Source organism: Echinops telfairi, unplaced genomic scaffold (genome assembly GCF_000313985.2).
Source record: "Echinops telfairi isolate 266 unplaced genomic scaffold, ASM31398v2 ScPeMD7_60;HRSCAF=208, whole genome shotgun sequence".
NCBI classification, from domain to species: domain Eukaryota; kingdom Metazoa; phylum Chordata; class Mammalia; order Afrosoricida; family Tenrecidae; genus Echinops; species Echinops telfairi.
This window is the reverse complement of record NW_022103958.1, coordinates 43,509,112-43,529,073: the sequence shown is the minus strand read 5'-3', so window position 1 is coordinate 43,529,073 and position 19,962 is coordinate 43,509,112. Positions and strand designations below refer to the sequence as shown.

Genomic DNA, 19,962 nt, shown 5'->3' with positions numbered 1-19,962 from the left:
CACACATCTCTTTCTTCAACCTCTCCCCTAAAAGACATGTGGGCACCTGTTTTCCATTCTTAAAAAACTGTTTCCTCACAACTCTGCCTTCCTATTTCCCTTCTCTTCACTTCCGTCTCTACTTCCTCACCTCGCTACCTCCTCTGCCTCCTTGACCTGTCTATGGGCTGTTCCACTTTACAAGAAGGCCTTTAAAACATCATCTGCCATCTAGGCTGGCAATGATGCTATTTTTCTGGGAACCAAACTTCTTGTTCTCTTCCTGCACACACACTTTCAAGGTTTTACTACCAATAGCTCAGTGACTCCCAAGACTCTATCTCCTACCCTAGCCTTTCTTCACCCTTCCAGGCCCATATGTTCAAGTAGCTCCTAGACATTTCCTCTCAAATAGCCTGCAGGAATCTGAGATTCAGCATACTCCAATGGAAACCCCATCAACATCTCTCCGAAATCTTGCTGCTTCCCCTGGGCACCCTCCTCCTCCCAAGACGAAAACTTCAGCGCCATCCTCAACACTCTTCCTTTCCTCTTTATCCTCATCACCACCACCCTTTTCAATCCACGATAACTTCCTATGGGATAGACAACACACTGCTAGGATAATAGCCAAGTCCATGACCTGAGACAAAGAACTGTCACCTCCCTGGTGGGTTGCCTGGGAGGAAGGCAGGACCATTTCAGAGCCTGGATCCTTTGTACATAGCATTGGGTGAAAGGCGTAAATGCTACTTATTAACTGAAGGATAGATGGGGTAGTGTCTTACTTTATCCATTCTAAAGAAAGTCAGGCACTGCCTCACCTCCCCAGAACAGAGTGGAGGCTCTGATCAGCTGCGAGTGTAGGCTGAGAAGTCTGACGTCCCTTACCAGTTCTTTGCTGAAAAGGAAAGGGATGCTGGTTTTGCTGCAGACCGCCCAATTGATGAAGTTCTGTACATGCTCAAATTGACGGTTGAGAACCATGATGCCCTGCAGCTGCTGCTCCAGCTTCCGCTTCCTCTCATTCGTAATGCCCTGGGTACAAAGGAGACAAAGTCTTTGAGCCCTGTGGCCTGCTGTGTCTTTGTGAGCACGACTGGATATTGGATCCGACGGCTCTGTGTCCTTGAGAGGAGAGGAGGACTGGAGAGTGCTGCCGTGACCAGAACCGAGGGTGAGGGAGAAGGAGAGTCTGGATTGTATAGGGAAATCATGGAGCAGGTAGCGAGGAGGCGGTTAATGAATGTCAACATCTCCTGAGCATAACTTGCTGAAGAAAGAACCTGTTTCATGGCTCTCTCTTCCAAGGCTATGATCCAGCATGGCCCGGACCCAGAAAGGCAGTGCTTAACAACAACCGCACTGCTGGGAGTTTGAAATGACTTCCCAGACCTTACTGAGCTACTCTCTCAAGATAAGAGCAGGCATTTTAAGATTCAGGGTGCAGCAGAGAGCTGAGGAAGTGCACATAGGAACTCCAGCTCCGGTTGCTCTGAGCCCATCGTTTGATAGGTGTCTGGTTTATGACCCAAGGGAAAGCATGGAGCCTATCCACGTGACCCAGATGTACCTCCAACTCCTCTATGAGCCCGTTGGCCTGTTTGTTCAGCTCATTCATCAGAACCATTTTGGCCATTTTTATCTGGTTTTCTACCTTCCTGTGTTGATGCTTCACTTCAAAAATCCTGTCAAGAGAATGGAAAAGAGCGTGGTGAGCCCTGTACTCCACACCCACTGTGGGAAGAGAGCCTGTGACCGGAGGGCCCGGCAGACACCACCTAGAGAAGACGAGAGACGTGCCCTCCCACCGCCCATCCTTTGGACAACCCAGTCCAAGTGGGGCCAGGTGCCAATGCGAACACTGATTGAATCACATGGCTCTGCATCCCCGCGAGGAGAGAGGCCAGCAGAATGAATGTATTTCCATGGCAAGGCTAGAGGGCCAGCGGGAAGGACTTCGTTATCTCTAGGTGAATCACAAATCCACATTCAGCTCAAATCAGCAGCTTCCCAATTCACACAGCGCCAGAAGCAGGGTCAGAAAGAGCAGGACAAGATCTCATAGAATTTTTTGCCTTAAGGAAGAAGGTGCTCGGAATCCACGTGTGGCAAAAAGAGCGTGAGTTTAGTTGCCAGGACCTGAGTGTGCTTATTTGTGTTTCCTCTTGTAGTGATGGGAATGGTCTGAAACGGGATGGCTGAAAAACTCTGTGACAAATATACTAAAATTACTGAATTGAAAGGGGGGTGGGTCAGGGCATGTTAAGTTGCACAACAACAAAGCTGTTATTTTAAAAACAGGGGTATGGTCTTTGAAGTCACGCAGATGTAACTTCTAAGCCCAACCCGCTGACTACCTGTTTGATCTCAGACTAGTCACCTAAATTCTCTGAACATGAGTCTCCTCATCAGTTTATCAGTAACATGGAGGCAATTCCTACCTCAAAGAACTGTAAGATTTGAACAAAATAATGTGGATATAATGTCCAACTCAATGCCGGGCACATAAATTCTTAGTGTTGACTAATTCTACCTATGTAAAATACCAATGAAGGCATGTCATTTGTAGATTTACATGAAAAACAAGGGAGTGATAAGGGGGAGATTGTTACTGACTTATTACACCCTTATGATTAACAGCAATTTCTTCCCCAATATCTACTGTGTGCCCTTGTTCTCAATCACCTACATCTGGCTAGTTCATGATCACTTGTAGAAGTGGACTTTGGCCCAGACTCACTCTGTTTACCCTGACAGAGGTCAACCTCAAGGACCAAGAGCCAATCCTAAGACACCCCACCTCACTGGCCCTGGGGCGTCTAGGGCCAGGATATACACCTTTCAGGGCATTTCCCCACATCTATTTAACTGCACGTCCACTTCAAAAGCTCTACATCTGATAGTCTGGTATTGTGAACGAGGACATAAGGAAACAGACCGTTCCCAGCTCTGGACGGGGCTGGCCTGTGCTACCTGTCCTCAATTTGCTTTGCAGATGTCTGCAGGTTGGATTTCTTATGGGCCACCTGGGTAGTCACACTTTCCAGAAGCATCCTTTGGTTTTGCAGAACTTCTTCAAGATGTCTGCACCTAGGGGAAGAGAAAGGGAAAGGAAGTTGAGGGGGCTGCGCCTGGCTGGGAATGCCAGCCACACAAGGATCTGGACCATGCAGCGCTCAGCCTGGCCCATGGGGCTGTAGTCGCAGCTACACAGTCAGAGATGCTGCAGGCGCTTGGCCCATTAGGCCTTCTCCAGAGAAACTCGTCAACAGTGGTAGCAAAGAGCTTCAGGTTAGCCCAGGGACTGCAGGTTGGCTTAGGCAGGGGCAAGATCTGGATGTGCTGAGAGAGCCCAGAGCCAGAGCTCTCCCCAGCCCTGCACTGGCTCCAGGCAGCCAGCCGCACCTGTGCTCCTTGTGCTCCACCAGGAGGCAGCTGTGGCAAGTGAGCACGTCACAGGTCTCGCAGAACAGTTTGAGCACTTCCTGTGTGTGTAGAGGGCAGTACAAAGCGAAGTCCCCGGAGCCACCATTCACTCCTGCCGGAGAAGAAGGAGAAAATGAGCCTCTCCAGCTGAGGCAGACCTCTCAGGTAAGAGTCACTGAGTCACTCTCAGCCTCAAAGGGCACCCAGGAGACATAGAAGTTGAAGAAAAGATGCCTGTCCCAAGGCTAATGAGGGTCCAGAGACACAAAGGAAAGTGCAGGTTTAGGCTGGAATGCATTTGTCCTTTCTGGCATCTCTCTGGACGTGCCCACCATTGCCTCCCATGCAGCCTACCACCCACCAGAGGCTGAGGGCAGTACTTGGTCCTGCTGCAGGTGGGTCTCCTGCAGAGCAAGGAATCCTCCAACACTCAACCTAAACCTCCTCACTGGCCTGGATTCTGTTATGATCGGGCTTGCCAGATCCCCAGCTATCAACACAAGGTCATGAACGCTAGTTCCCAGAGGCTGGACAAAGGTGAAACCCCTTCCATCGTCAAGGGCCTTTAGAACAGACTTTTCAAGAAGATTGTCATTAAAGACAAATGGTGCTGGGAGGACAAATGGACAAACCATAGCCAGGCTGAAAGATGAATCAAGTAACTACAGAGAAGTGAGGCCTGGATGTTCTAAACAGAGGGCAGGAGCTTGACGAGCTTCTATGATCATCCCGAACCCCGGTGCGATCACGCCCACATTCACCCACTGTCACAGAGCGAGGGAGCCTCACACCCCTTTGACTCTGGAGGAAACTTCCTCCCTCTGGGATGGGTTCCAAGACTACCCCATCCTTCCTGGACAAGAAAACCAGGTCAGAGAGCAATTTTCCAGGGGTTTTAGAGTTCCATGCCAACCTGGGGCATGGGGGCTGGTGGGGAGAGGGAGGTTTGGTACCTGGAGACCCCTTCTGGGCACGGGGAAAGAGTGGCCCCCCTGGGGCAGGCCCGTGTCGGTGTTCCTCGGTGCAGGAGCTGCACAGCCAGCGGTTGCAGTAGGTGCAGAGGATGTGTGCCGCCCTCTTCTCCTTGCATTCTGAGCAATTCTGGAAGCAGAGAGTTCTGGGGTCACTGCCAAGTCAAGTACAGAGGTCAGCAAGTACACTGGCAACTGGGGTCTTGAGGTTCCACTATGTAAAGGTCAGCCAATTCTGCAGAGCCGCCAGGGAATGGCAGGGGGAGCTTGTAATGGAATGTAGCCTGTGACTAACGAAGATGGACTGAGGAGAGCTGATGTCTTTGAACTGGGCTGCTGGCAAAGAACACTGAACATATCATGAACTGCCAGAACAAACGGCTCTGTCTTGCAAGCATAGCCAGAATGCTCCTTAGAGGCAAGGATGGCAAGACTTCATATCTCATTCTTTGGATGTGTTGGGGGGGGGGTCGCATCTTCCTTATAGAGGATCAGTGGGAAAAGAGGACGACTCTCAACAAGATAGACTGACACTGTGGCTGCAACAATGGGCTGAAACCTACCAATCAACTGTGAGGGTGGCCCAGGACGGGCAGTCAAAGGGTTGTGGCACCAAACAATAACAACAGGGGCTATTCACCAAGTTGGTCCTTTGTTGAGCCGGAGGGCATCTAAGTAAATAAGCGAGGGCCCTGCCTTCAGGGCACTCACAGCCTAGCCGGGGTGGCAGACCCAGACAGGGTGGCAGACAGGGTAGCAGACAGGGTGGCCGGCCTCGTTTGTTCACAGTGGATTTCAAGCTATGACTAGGAATAACTTGTAACCTCGGGGAAAAGAGGGGAGCAAAAAGGGCAGAGTACTGTGGCCACCAGCATCACTTCAACTACAGCAGTTCATCTGTTTTATCTCTTGGGCTTCCGAGTAAGACTCCCCTGATGAAAAGCTAGAGCAGCAGTTTGAAATCAGCAGATTGCATCCATGACTCATTCAGAGAGCCAACGGCCATACGAGACCAAGTCCCACAATACACAGCATTGTGTGCTGTTTGAAGGGCAGTCCAAGAAAGCAGACCCAATCACCGCAGGCTTCTTTTCTTGTTTGACTTTCATACACATAATAAAAACTGGCAGACTCCTTGCTACCAAGTGCATAGCTCCACCGATTCAACCTAAACTATACAGGCCACCAAACTGATGTCGATTCTGACAACTTTTGCTCTCAGTCTGACAGAGGGTAGACAGGAACAGACAGACAAGTGTGATTAATTAAACTCCTGAAGGTAGAGAACTCTAGTCTCTCTGCTTCCCTGGCACCCAGCACAGGCACAAGCCAGGCATTCGATAAAAATGAGAGATAGGAGCAATAAAGTAAATGAGTGATAAGCACAGATACCATAAAGGGGAGAGTATCCATCGGTACGGTATATAAAATTCCAGGAACTCAGGAAGAGGGTGTTAGTCGTTATATGTAGCAAGATTGAGCCACACTGGGGGAAATAAATTTTAATCCAGGCTGGTAGAAATTGAAAAAGGAAAATTTGAATTAAGAACTCAGTCCTTGGATTTTCTTAATAAGAATTGTAAGGGAGTAGTGGAGACCTAGAATAAAAATCCCTGCCATCCAGTCAATTCTGACTCACAATAATCCCAGAGGGCAGAGCAGAACTGCCCCTGTGGCTTTCTGAGTCTGAGATACTTACAGGAGGAGTAAGCCTCATCTTTCTCCTTTGGAGTAGCTGGTGGTTTCAAACTGCTGACCCTGTGGTTGGTATCCCAATGCATAACCCACTATGCCGCCAGGGCTCCTAGTATTTAGGGCTCCCCCTGTAAACCATCTCAATTCCGTGCCGTGGAGTCATTTCTGACTCAGAGCAACCTGACAGGACAGAGTAGCACTCCCACTGTGGGTCTCTAGGACTGTCAGTCTTCACGGGAGTAAAGGCCTCATCTTCCTCTCACAAAGCAGCTGATGGTTTCAAACTTCAGACCTGTGGTTGGCAGTCCAACTCCTACCCTCCTCCACACCCCACCAGAGCTCCTTGAAGTGATACGAGACACATTACAAAGGGGTATCTTTACCTTGTGTCCAAAGCATTTACACAAAGGAGAAATAGTAATTTTTACTTAATAGAAAATTCCCACTTGGCTTTCCCCAATTCAAAGATGTATTTCTTGGATGGATGGAAGGAAGGATGAATGGGTGGATGATGGATGGACAAACTGACAGAGGGGTAAAAATAAGATGACCAGACATCCCGCTTTTGGTGGGGCAGTCCCGATTTTTGGCGTTTTAAAAAAGTCCCGATTTTTGGAAAGAATGCACGACAAGCTAGGGAACGGTCTATTTGGTCCATATAGACCAAATTTTTAATCAGGAACACCCCCACCCGCTCCCAGGTCAATGGTGTCCCACTTTAAATCTGGTCACCTTAGGTAAAAAGTCAGATGAGGAAATGAATGGATAGACATGCGCTCAAGATAAGTAAGCAAGATAAGTAAGCAAGGGTTTAACGGCATCTTACCTTGTCCCAACTTACCCTGGCCATCTTGGGCTGCCCTGTAGGAAAGCACTGCAGAAAAAAATGTTCAGTCACATCCCTGGTAAGGTACACACACTTACATCCAGGACAAGAGATGAGCTCTGGGGAGAGCAAACGGAAAGAAAGCAGGGTCACAACAGCATGGCCGACCATACGACCATAGAAAGACATTGACACAGGCTTTCTAATGCACGGCAGGGAGGGTAAGTGTTAACATCCACTGTGCCAAAACACGCTGTTCCATACCGTAACCTACATCGCTGTTGTTGAGCTACTTCTGACTCATGGTTACCCTGTGTACAACAGAAAGGAACACAGGCCCTGCACCATCCCTCCTGATCGTTGTTTTATTTCAGCTCATTGTTATAAATACTGTGTCACTCCATCTCATCGAGGGTCTTCTTTTTTAAAAAAAATCATTTTATTGGGGCTCATCCGACTCTTATCACAATCCATACATACACCAATTGTGTCAAGCACATTTGTACATTTGTTGCCCTCATCATTCTGAAAACATTTGCTCTCCACTTAAGCCCTTGGCATCAGGTCCTCATTTTTTGTCCTCCCTCCCCGCTCCCCTCTCCCTCATGAATCCTTGATAATTTATAAATTATTATTTTGTCATATCTTAGACTGTCTGACATCTCCCTTCACCCACTTTTCTGTTGTCCGTCTCCCAGGGAGGAGGTTATATGTAGATCCCTGTAATGGGTTCTCCCTCCACCCTCCCGGTATCGCCACTCTCACCACTGGTCCTGAAGGGATCATCTGCCCTGGATGCCCTGATTCCAGTTCCTATCTGTATCTGTACCTATCTGGTCTAGCCAGATTTGTAAGGCAGAATTGAGATCATGATATTGGGGGGGGGGGGAAGCATTTAGAAACTAGAGGAAAGTTGTATGTTTCATCGTTGCTACACTGCACCCTGACTGACTTGTCTCCTACCCACGACCCTTCTGTAAGGGAATGTCGAGTTGCCTACAGATGGGTCTTGGGTCCCCAATCTGTACTCCCTCTCATTCACAATGATGTGATTTTTTTGTTCTTTGATGCTTGATACCTGATCCCTTCGACACCTCGTGATCACACAGGCTGGTGTGCTTCTTCCATGTGGGCTTTGTTGCTTCTGAGCTAGATGGCTGCTTGTTTACCTTCAAGTCTTTAAGACCCTAGATGCTATATCTTTTGATAGCCGGGCACCATCAGCTTTCTTCACCACATTTGCTTATTCACCCGCTTTGTCTTCAGTGATCGTATCAGGAAGGTGAGCATCATGGAATGCCAGTTTAATAGAACAAAATATTCTCGCATTGAGGGAGTACTTGAGTGGAGGCTCAATGTCCATCTGCTACCTTAATACTAAACCTATAAATATATGCACATAGATCTATTTCTCCATCCTCATATATAAATATATTTACATATGAGGATCTTCTTTTTATCACTGACATTCTATCATAGAGACTACCTGTCCTTACCACCTAGGTATTCGGACATGACCATACTTTGGAAGTCAGTTCTAAATCCTCTTCATATCCTTGTTCTTGCCTAGCCCTACCTTCACACTTACCCACAAGCCAGGCTACTACAAGTCCAACTCCACTCTGGTTCTGACCATTAGATGCCTTCCTATTGCTTCTACACCTAATTCCACAGCTCTGAGGACCCAGCTCCCATAACTTGCCAAGATCCAGAGGCTCAGTTTCACTCCGAACACAACTCTAGTCATTAGAAGTACCTTGTAGCAGGACTACATAACTCCATGGCTGCTAGCAGGTTTTAGCCAGAGAAAAGGCCTTTGCCTATTCATGGCCTAGCAAGTGTTTCTCTCTTGGTGCAGTTAATGCAGAGTCTGACCCCAGCATCTGAGAGATCATTTTCCGGGCTTCTCTCCCTAGTCTATGCCTGGTTCAGTATAGATACGTATGTTTCACTGCACACATCTGTCCTCTTCCCCTCCTTCCCCGTATGCACACACACCCTGCACTAGGAGAAAGACAATAGACCCCGGTACATTCCTCAGCCTGGGGGAACTCTAAGCTCTACATCCGGCTAGTAAGAAGGTAACTTCGTGAATGACTGTCCTGTGAACACTACAGTGACTCTTTAGGTCCACCCTAAAAAGTCAGCCCACAGCGAAGAAGGAAGTGAGCCTACAAAGTAGGGCAAGGGGCCAGTCCCCAAGGATAAAGATGGCCTGAAAAGGGACTGGGCATGGCAGTGAACACAACAGTATCACGCCCCCCTCCCCTTCAACTCAACAAAATGCCAAAGAATAAGACAACAGCAGCTGCTCTAGACTTACAGTCGGGCAAACAAGTCCACATATTAAGTTTACCATCTAATAACCTTGGGCAAGTCACCTAATTTTACCTAACTTCTATGTGCCTCAGTTTCTGCACTGTGTATAATAGGAAGGGGGAAAATCGTTATTTTAGGGATTAAATTAGATAATGCTTGTGAAAACACATGCTCCTCCATGAATGCTGACTTTGAATGTAAAAGCTTCTTCATATCCTACTTTTCATAAAGTGATAACTCCAATTATCAGCTCTCTCTTGTGATGAAAGTCAGATAGCTAGAGTGGTAGAGTTCATCATTTTTCCCCTCCCAGCATCCATGCCTTTGTAATCCGTACCATCAAGAAATGGAGTCTAGTCTTTATCGCTTGAATGTAGGCTGGATTTTTGGCTTGTTTTGGCCAAGAGTATGTAGCAAAGGGGATATTGAACAAGTTCCAAGTTTAGACTTGAAGAGGCTTTGTATGGATTGTTCTTGTTCTTAGAACTCTAGGACTGAAGATGCCCAGATTCGATTGCTATAAGATAAAAGTCCATGTAGAAAGAGTTCTCAGTTATCTCAATGTCCCACTTGAGGGGCACAAACCATGCAGCCACAGCTGACCCACAACCGAACAAGATACATGAAGGAGAGCAGCTGAGCGCAACCAAACCCAGGCCCAACCAGAGACCAGCCCAAACTGTCACCCTGTAGAATCACTAAAGAAACGGCTGTTTCAACCACTAAGTCATAATGTGGTTTCTTGTGCAGCAGAAAGCTAACTCATACATCCTTTTAAAAAGTCAAAACCCAAAAATCATATAATAGCTTAAAATGCTCCCACCCTGAAGACAAACTCCTCCAGCCTTCACAGAACCATGGACGACCTGAATGACAGAGTGGATCTGAGATCTCTTGGGTATTCTGCCTCCCAAAAACCATGGCCAGAGAGAGAGAAGGAAGCTCTCCATGGGTGGCATCATCCAGGGGAACCAGGTAATAATCTCTCCCGTCTACTTGGCTGTCCCTAGAGAGACCCTCCTCTCCTCACCCACCTCTGCAGGACAGAGATGCTGCTCTGATTGATTACAACGATTTCCACAAGACTTCTCAAATCCCTGGTACCAGATGCTCAAGCATTAGGCATAGAAACATCCTCATTAGCAGCATTAAAAAGGAGAGACTGCGAGAAAGAATTGAACAGGTCATACACGACTTCACCCCACAAGCCTTCAAAGTCAAAACCCTTAACTTTGCATTCAGAGCCCTTTTAAAGCTGGCCTATCTCTTCTCTATTCTGAGTTCTAGCTTCATCTGCCACCTACCCCCATCCTTGTCCTGCCAAGCATCCCTGCTATCTCCTGTGAGCACTGAACCCTCGCATAACTCAGTCTTTCAAAACACCGTGTCCTCGTCCTTAAATAGTCTATCTTCCTCTCAAAACACCGTGTCCTCGTCCTTAAATAGTCTATCTTCCTCTCATCCCTTGCAGATGAACTCCTAATCATCCTCTTAAACCTGCTCAAATGTTTGACCTTGAGAAACAGGGTCTCATTTCCACTCAGAGGAGTTAATTATCTCCTATTCTGATTCTGATTCCCACAACACCCTGAATGCATCTTTAGTATAATATATATCACACTGATTCTAAGGATCTGTTCCTAGATATATTTATATATCAAAAGGATTCACAATTGGAATTAACAGATATTGTATGATTTTTAGCAGACTGGACAAGTATGTTTCCCTTGAGTTTACATAGTCCATGTGTATTCCTTGCACTCATAGCCCCTGGAAGACGTAAGAACCCCTCTGGCAGTTTTCTGGGTGGTGGAAAAAAGCCAACCTGGGATAATGAATGAGGCAATTCATCTGATGCAGAAAAGAGGTTAGTTATTTGGAAAGATACTGAATTAGAAGATAGGGGTTCCAGGGCCAGTGCTGGTTTATCTGACCTTGGACAAGTGATTCCCTAAATCTGAACCTCACTTTTTATATCCTTAAAATTAGGGGACCAGGAATATTAGAAAAGTATGGATTATCAAATATAAAGAAAACAAAAATTCTCACAACTGGACCAATAGACAGCATCACTGATAGATAGACGTTGAGAATTTCATTTTACTTGAATCCACAGTCAAGTCCCTGGAAGCAGAATCAAGAAATCAAATGACCTATTGCATTGGGCAAATCTGTGTAAGGCCTGTTTAAAAGAGCTAAAGAGCAAAGTCCCAGTGACGACCAAAGTGCGCCTGACCCAAGCCATGGCGTCTCCAATCATCTCATCTTCATGTGAAAGTTGGACAATGAATAAGGAAGACCAAAGAAAAACTGATGCATTTGAATGATGGTGCTTGTAAAGAATATTAGAAAGTATGGGGATTGTCAGAGGAACAAACAAATCTGCCTTGGAAGAAAGAGAGCCACAATGTCCTTAGACGGGAGGATGGCAGGATTTGGTCTCGCGTACTCTGGACACGATGTCAGAGACTCATCCCTGGAAAAGGACATCTTGCTTGGTAGAGGATCGGCAAAAACGAAAAACAAAAAAGAGACAGATCTACACGGTGGCTGCAACAATGGGACTAAACACAACCATGGTGAGGACCGTGCAGGCCCGGGCAGTGTTTCGTTCTACTATACATAACGCAATAGCACCTAATAACAACATAGATCATCCAGCCCTTTCCCGCTGCCTGCTGTTGCCACTGTTCAGAAACATTTCTCAAGCAAGATCAAAAGGGACAAAAGTCAAAAGGCCATCTGATGTCATCCGTGTCATGCAGTCAGAACCTGGCTGGTGACTGAGGCAGGCCTGCCCTTCAAAGAGCATCCCCTCCAAAGGGGGCTGCTGCAGCAGGCAGCAGAGGTGGAGAATCACAGGAGAGCTATAAGCCCAGTCCGAGGCAGGCCATAGGTCCCAGAAGGGACACAGAGGACATGTGTCATATGCCAATGGCCTGCCCTCTCCTTCTATCGGGAGCTCCCTGACCCCCAGCAAGCTGCTGCAAGCTTGAATTTATATTTTTATTTAGAGAAGGTTCTTCCATTTTCAAGAGAATTTGAGAATTTTTTTCAAGTTTCATGTTAAACAATTTGAACATATAAACTTTTAGGGTTGTGGATGTATACAAAATAACCAAACCATCAACTTACAAAATACAATGAATTTAGTTATGAATATACCTTAAATCACATGTTGCATGAAATACATACGATCTATTCCTTTTCTCATATTTGAGCTGCTCAGACAAGTCTTGAGTTTTTGTTTCATATAAAGAAACATCAGTTCTAAAAAAGGAACCAAAATCCACTACAGTGGGGTCCATTTGGACTCCCAGCAGCCTGAAAGGGTGGAGGAGAACTGCCCGAGGGCTTGCTGGGCTGTAATCTTTAGGAAGCTGACTGCCACAGCTTTCTCCTTCAGTTAGCAGCCTTACCTCATAACCACCACCCCACCAGCGCTCCTTAGAAAAGTGTAAGCCAGAGCCCAAGGCCAAACTCCCGTCCTGGAGAAGGTGTGCTTCGGATCCAGAATGAAGAGCTCACAGGCACCAAGACTTAAGGACTCCTGAGAGCGGCTCTGAATGTGGAGGACAGGCAGCCCCTCGGTCACCAGCAACAGCTCTGCTGCTTCCTGAAGTCTGGGGCAAACTGACATCTGGGAACACTACCTCTTGCGCCAGACAAGTATCCTATTTTATCTAACTTCATCATCAAACCATCTCCGAGAAGAAGGCACTGTCCCCATTTTACAGCTGGAGAACCTGAGGGACTGGGGGAGTTACGTTACCTGTCAACGATCTTACAAGACAGGGACAGAACTATGATTTCAGCTATGATAGGATTTCAAGTCGGTCTGCTTCTAAAGCGCATGCCTTCCCTACTATGCTATTAAAAACAACCACAAGCACAACTCACTACCATCAAGTGGATTCCAATTCATAGACTAGGACTGGCCCTTTGGATTTCCTACACCTTTAAACCCTTATAGAAGCAGACAACCTCATCTTTTTCCTTAAGAGTGACAGATGAGTTTTGAACTGCTGATCATGTGGTTAGCAGTTCAATTCATAGCCCACTGAGCCACCAGGGCTCCTTCAACTCTTCCATGCTCCTCCCTAATTCAATTGTGAATAAGCAAGATAATTTATTTTAATAACTAGACAACTCAACTTTAAGTAAATAAAGGTAAACTCACAGAGTCATTGAGCTGACTCTGACCCATAGCAACGTGATAGGACAGAGTAAATCTGCCCCTTGGGTTTTGTGAGACTAAATCTTTACCAGAGCAGACAATCTTATTTTTCTCCTTCAGAGCAGCAGGTGGGTTCAAAACCCTGACTCTGTGGTTAAGAGCTCAACGCATGGCACACTACATGACCAGGGATCCTATCAAAGCACAAAGAATATATCCCATCGTAATGACCAGCTCTGGACTTGGGAAAGCCAGCAGGAACTGGGAGCCACTCCAGCTGTGCTTCCAAGTCTTAAGAAATGGTACCTTTGTGAAAGGCAAATGGAATGGGGTTTTGCTGCCAGTGGATCATAAATTGGGAGGCAAGCTCATTCTTTAGAGCAATGGTTCTCGAGCTTTGCTGCATGTTTGAATCGAAAGGAACTTTTGAACACCCTAGCATCACATACCAATTAAATCAGAACTGTAGGGGGTGGGGCCTAGGGATCAGTAATTTGTAAAACTTCCCAAGTGAGTCCTCTATATGGTTAGTTAGAAAGCACTCCCTTAGAGAGCGCACTCCTTATCCGGGGATTGAACCTGAGGGCTGGCCCAAGCTCCTGTCGCTGAGAAAGGCAGGCTGGGGTGGAAGCACTTGCTCTGTTTTAAAAAGAGGCTTCAAGAAGGTAAGACAGACTCTGACTGCAGCTGTGATGTATTTCCTCCCTGGCAAAGAAAAGAGAAGGGTAGATTCCCAACAGACAGAAGGTCGGTCTCCTGAGACCCAGGGCCCTGGAGACTGAGTCTTGCCTCTCCTATCTCCCAGCTCACCTGAAGCAGCCTTCACGACGACGGCTGCTGGGTTCTGAGTGAATGAGATGGAGCATGGGCTGGGGGAGGCCACCTTTCAAGCAAAAGCCAAAGCAGCTTGGGCACTGGGAGCTTTGGTGGAAGAGCAACCCCAAGGAGGTCAAGGTACCCCTACATCCTGAGACTTAACCCTGAGGTACCCACAGAAGGTTCAGAAGCCCTTCATTCCACAGCTCTTCTCCAGGCCTCCAAAAACATGAGAACTTGAGCTCAAACCCTGGCCCTGGCAGAGCAGTGGCACCCTCTGGAACAGCCTCAAAGCTCCCCTGCCAGTGCCCACCTATTGAACCAACGCTGACAGACCTTCACCATTCATCCAGCCAATGTCCTCGCCTTCTGTAGTGTAGCAGGAAGGCCCAGTAAGACAGAGCGACTTAGCCAAAAATCACATTGTCCTCATACCTGGGACCACTGAGCAGTCTTTAATGACCTAGCCACAGGTACGGCATTCAACCTCCTTATCCCTCTGTCAGTTGATCCTTCAGGAGAAGAGCCACCCTGACTATAGCCTCTGGCAGACTGGCCTTCTCACTGATTACTCCTGCCTTCCCACCCAAAGGCAGTCCCAAGGCTACTGGGCATCTGCTAAGGCCCCCACCGTAGCAGCCCCCACAGCTGTCGACTCCCCAGAGGAAACCCCAGAGGAAATACACTCCCCAGTTACCCACTCCCTGCTAGCAAGACAGATTTGGATTCAAGACCTCCCTTAGGTGACTGCCGCTCCTGCCCCTGGCTGCCAGCAGGCTTACCTGTGGGCCCTGCTGCCCTGTGAAAGACATCGGAAGAGCGACAGGTGAGGCCACCACAGTCCCAAAGGATGGCGCTTTCCCACCCAAGCCCCCAGGAACCCCCACCCTGCATGCTGCAGCCGGCTGGCCTGCAGGCCCTCGCCTCAGGGAGCTGGGCTCTGGGTGGGGCAGGGGAGCAGCCTGGCTCCTCGCCTCCTTCCTCGGATCCATCCTTAGCCAGGGCTGCTTTTCTCCAGCTCACCTGAGATGCTCCTGCAAGGGAGGCTTTGGTTGGCTCCTCCTGCTCCTGTTTATCTCGAAGGCTCTGCAGCAAATTTTCCCAAACTGAACAGCAAGAGGGAGACCTCAAAGAGGCGACTCTCTTCCTAGCTGCATCTCTTTCCTAATCCTCTGGGTGCCTTGGAAGAGAAGCTCAGAAGGAAGGAAACGAGATTTTCAACTTTCAGGAACTAGCTCTGCCGCCCTCCGCACAGCTTGGGAGGCCAGCACTCTCAGCCCTTCAGGACTCGATCCAAAAATCCTTCAGCCCTCCATGTTCCCCAAAATGACAGTGTTCCTGTGTGGCTGGAGCCTGCCCCGCTCCGGCAGCTCATTTAAATAGAGCTCATCACAACAACAGTGTTGGTGGAGAAGTGAGTAGCTGCAGGGCCCTGGGGACCCCCTGTTTATACGTAGGAAGAATGATGCAATCTGGGTATCAAAATAGCAATCCAGAATGGAATAACAGGCTCACGCGGCCGCGGTGCCTGCACAGCCAGCGCTCAAGTTGACACACTCTGTCAGCCCCACACTGCAGCCCGCTGACGCCAGACACACTCTCTCACCACTGCGGCTCAAAAATCAGCAGGCGCTGGAGACCTCCCTCCATGCCCCGGCACTGACAGAGGGGGTGGGGGGGGGGGGCTTAGACAGCCATTAAAATCCGTCTGCTACACACTCACCTGCTCCTGCCACTTCACCTGAAGTCCTTATCCTGTGACGTCACAGTCAGTTGCCATAGTGATCAACTGTCCATCACAAGCAGAGGATTAGGACTTCAGATGGAGAAGACATACATTCACCAGGCACAAAGGTCCTGGCAGGTGTCCCTTCAGAGTGCCTCACTCTGCCCCCACCCCTGGAAGGCACGGCCAGACACAGCGGGGGTGGGGGTGGGGGTAGAGAAGGAAGTCAGAGATGACTGGAGGAAAGATACCAGGACAGACTGAAAGTCCAGGTTCGTTTCCAAAGCACAGACCATTGGGGGAGTGGCAGGAAATGAGCTAGGAAAGACTGGCAGGAGAGTAAGCCCCTGAAGGGTCCTGGGTGCAAAGCTAGGAGGCTTGACCTTGATCTAAAAGGCAAAGGCAGCCTGAAAAGGCTCTGGGCTTTCTGATTATCTTGGAAGATTGGTGATAGGGAGGACAAGGAGGAGGTTTGTCCAGCTGAGCATCAGTGAATGCTAACAAAGTAGAAGAGGAAAGAAAAAAGCAGAGTTGTTTCCATGAAAATAAATAGCACATGACCCAGATAAGATGCAAGGATGGCGATGGTCGGCGGGAAAGCAAAAAGAGTCATGTGGATGAGCTGTTAGGAACAGAGAAAGGTCCTAAGAGGAGGTACAGGGCAGCTGGGCTTGCTTTACCTGGACCAACGTTCTCTGGCATCCATCCTTGGCCTAGACGAGTGATTTCCAAATCTGGAGGGTTGGTTCAAAGCCTGAGTCTCTCAAACCCAAATCCCTTGTGTGTATGGAGCTAGTTATTTGCATTTTTAAACAAATATCTCGGGTAGTTCTTAGGCATCCAGACCAGCACTGAACCAAGGATTTAACATTCAGGATTCAGCGGCCTGGACAAGTACAATCGCCTCCTGACAGGTCTTGCATCCAGTCCCTTCTGCTCCCATGATCATTCTCACCAAGCCACAATGACTTTGAGAAATACAGATCACTTCCCGCCCAATCAAAACCTCCAGTGGCTCCCTAGTTGCTTTGTTGGTTGAGATCCTTCAGAGTTTGATCCAAAATTTCCTTTCCAAAGACAGTTTGGAAAATTCCCAAATTCCAGCCCAAAATAAATGCCATCTTGTTTCCAATAATGGCTCTGTGCCTCAGCTTAATGCAGTGGTTCTCAACCTTCCTTATGCCGCTACCCTTTAATGCAGTTCCTCATGTAGTACCCCCCAACCATAAAATTATTTTCGTTGCTACTTCATAACTGTAATTTTGCTACTGTTATGAATTGGGTGACCCCTGAGAAAGGTTCGTTTGACTCCCAAAGGGGTCGCGACCCACAGGTTGAGAACTGCTGACTTAATACTATTCCCTACCTAAAAGTGCCTCCCCCACATCTTTCTGGCCCTGTCTGGCTGCTGCATTGATGTTCCTACTTGACCCTGTATTGATGCATTGATGTTCCACCCACAGGTTTAAATCTACCCAGTTCCCCGAGAAGGAATTTAAAGCAGGTGTCAGCACACTATGGGCTGCCTGTCATGCCCACTCATTTTAATCCTGCCTATGTTGCTTTCATGCTTCAATAGCCGGGGTGCATAGTTGTGACAGGAATCATATGGTCTGCAAACCTCAAAAGACTCCGTATCTGGCTCTTTATAGAAAAATGTTGACCTCTGGCCTAAACCAACAATTGCTTAAATTGCCCCTGCCTCATCCTCTGGGGCTCAAGTTCGGTAAGGAGGTTAATTGTGTCCTCAAGCCCACGCCCTATTCCTTAGGCCCTCTCCCTAGCTGTTAACTGGGTTACATTGGAGCTGGGTCCTCAGCTGTGGGCAGGATGTTACTAAGCCAGCAAGGACATTCCAGATGCAGAGGGACAGTCTAAACAGAAATTGCAGAAGCCCAGCTGTGAGGCTTCTTTGAAGGAAGATGGGTACGGCTAGAACACATAAAGAAAGGCAGGAAATGGGGCTATAAAATTCACTTCACTATGCGGCATGCTTTTCCATTTTTCGGTATAGGAAATCCAGGACTGATGAACCTATAGAGAGAGCAAGTAGAATAAGGGGTTCAGGGGAGGGGGGTCCGTGGTGGTGGTAGGATAAAAGGGAGACAATATCAAGGAGTCCATGTCGTAAAAGAATGTTTGGTGTTAGCACTTGTACAATTCTACTTCATCTGATTAATGAGATGCTATGTGTATTAGATCTACGTGTATTACACTTGGAGTCAGATTGGAAAGAGTCTGGAAGACCATACTCAAAATTGTCTCTCCTGAACTGCAAGTAACGTGGACCCTTTAGGTGGCTGCATACGCAGGCCCCAAATTTGAAGAGACATGATGCAGGGCTAAAGCCAGAGCATCTGTAAGCAAGCCCAAGGAGGCCAGAGGTGAAGGTAGGTCAGGAAAAAAATCACCCCAGAAAAGAGCAGAAAATAAATTGAAGCCAGATAGGGAGATGCACGGCCAGGTAGGAGATCTGAGCCAAGAGTTAGTGTCCAAGCTTGAGAGCCACGGGACTGCTTGTAGCTAGAGGAGAGGGCCTGGTCCATGGCCTTCAGATGTCTGGGACCCACACAGATGTGAACAGACTTGCTGTGTGCAAAAAGTAGCCACAGTGGGATGCAGAAGGTACAGGAAAGATGAGCCCAAGTTTACCTCATCTGATGACCTCAATGACTCAGATGGCCCCTCTACCTCCTTTCACCTTCAAACCCCATAGTGAATACAAGAAGAAATGCATTGGCATACTCCATTCAAGATCATTGACCCCGTTTCCAACTAAGTTTGTACAAAGAGACAGGTGGAGAGCCAAGGGCAGCATCCTACCCTACCTCCGCATTCTCTGCCGAGCCTCAAGCTCTAGTCAAGGGAGTTGGGCTTCTGCTCTGTCTCTGCAGAAGACGCACAATGTGCCTTTAGCAGGATCCTAACCCTTTCTGGCCTCCCGATGGCCAGGTCATGCAGTGAGAGGCTAGAGATGACCTCTAAGAGCTTTTCCCATTTCCTAGTCCCCTTGAAGAAGAGAAAGCCCTAGTTCTAAGACTCGGTCCCTTAATCCCAGACACCTCAAACTCCCTCTTCTCAGCAAATCTGTTCCAGCTGTCATCTTCCAGCAGTACTAGCAGCAGCAAGCACGTCCTCCCCCCTACCCCACCCCACCCCCAAACACAGCCTGCCTCCTTTCCATCGCCAAGGGAATTGTTCTCCCAGTAACCAGTACTGTTCTGAGGTGCCAGTGCTACTCCCAGGACCCCAGAGAGCCAATTAGGGTGAGGAAACTGTTCATGAGGAAAAAAGCCATCCGGCTGACAGGGCTCCGGAGCTCCAGCTTCTGCACCTGCTACACACCTATCTCAGCCCCCGTTCGGTGGCCTGCCCTCCACCTACAGAGGTCACGGCCCACGGATGACCCCGCCAGGTGGAGCACACTGCTTAACACCTGACACTAGCAGGTGGCAGTCACCCCATCTCTCACAGCCCTGTGGCTGGGCTCTTAGCCCCCACCTCCCACTCTCACCGCAGGCCATTAGAGCCCCTCCAGCTGAGCTGCTCATTAAGAGTCATTTCCCTCTCTGACTCCAAGGTTGTAGCATCTTGCATCAGGTCCCTTCTCTTTGGATCTTCCCAAAGCCCCAAGGCCTGCCCACAAAGGGACAGTGATTGCTCCCCCCTTTCAGCATTTGTAGTGTCCAGGGGACATGCTGTTACCACCCTCCACTGGCACCAGGAAGCAAGAGGCTAAGGGGTTATGTGGTGTTCTTGGGGCTCATCATTTCCAGCCCTGCAAGCCAGAGAGGGTCTGAGGTCACTCAGTCACTAGGCTAGAGTCCAGGTGAGCTCCCGAGCTCCCGGGGCTGTGCCTTCCTGAACAGGGCTCTTCCCACATCCTCATTCTCCCCCGGTGCACATGTTAAAGCAAGAAACTAAACAAGCAGGTTTTGGAATTTGGATTTCAGAATCAAAGGCTCTAAGCCAGGATTTGTCTTTTAGTAAATTCAAAAAGAAAGAATCGATAATGTTCCTTTAA

The 19,962-nt window shown here is 48.3% G+C and overlaps 1 protein-coding gene across 2 annotated transcripts in view; it reads right to left on the bottom strand.

The window, feature by feature from the left end:
• The window catches only part of TRIM66 (tripartite motif containing 66), a 45,002-nt gene extending 29,526 nt beyond the window's left edge, over nt 1-15,476 (bottom strand). The window contains exons 1-7 of one of the 2 annotated variants that reach the window (XM_045291047.1): nt 15,236-15,476; nt 6,916-7,019; nt 4,362-4,509; nt 3,388-3,520; nt 2,956-3,072; nt 1,553-1,667; nt 871-1,017 (exon numbers count right to left, since the gene is read on the bottom strand). In XM_045291047.1, the coding sequence (XP_045146982.1) occupies nt 871-1,017; nt 1,553-1,667; nt 2,956-3,072; nt 3,388-3,520; nt 4,362-4,509; nt 6,916-6,924 (669 nt within the window). In that variant the 5' untranslated portion in view covers nt 6,925-7,019; nt 15,236-15,476. The remainder of the gene's footprint in view (nt 1-870; nt 1,018-1,552; nt 1,668-2,955; nt 3,073-3,387; nt 3,521-4,361; nt 4,510-6,915; nt 7,020-15,235) is intronic. The other variant, XM_045291048.1, reaches the window with a different exon arrangement.
• Nucleotides 15,477-19,962: the final 4,486 nt, after the last annotated feature.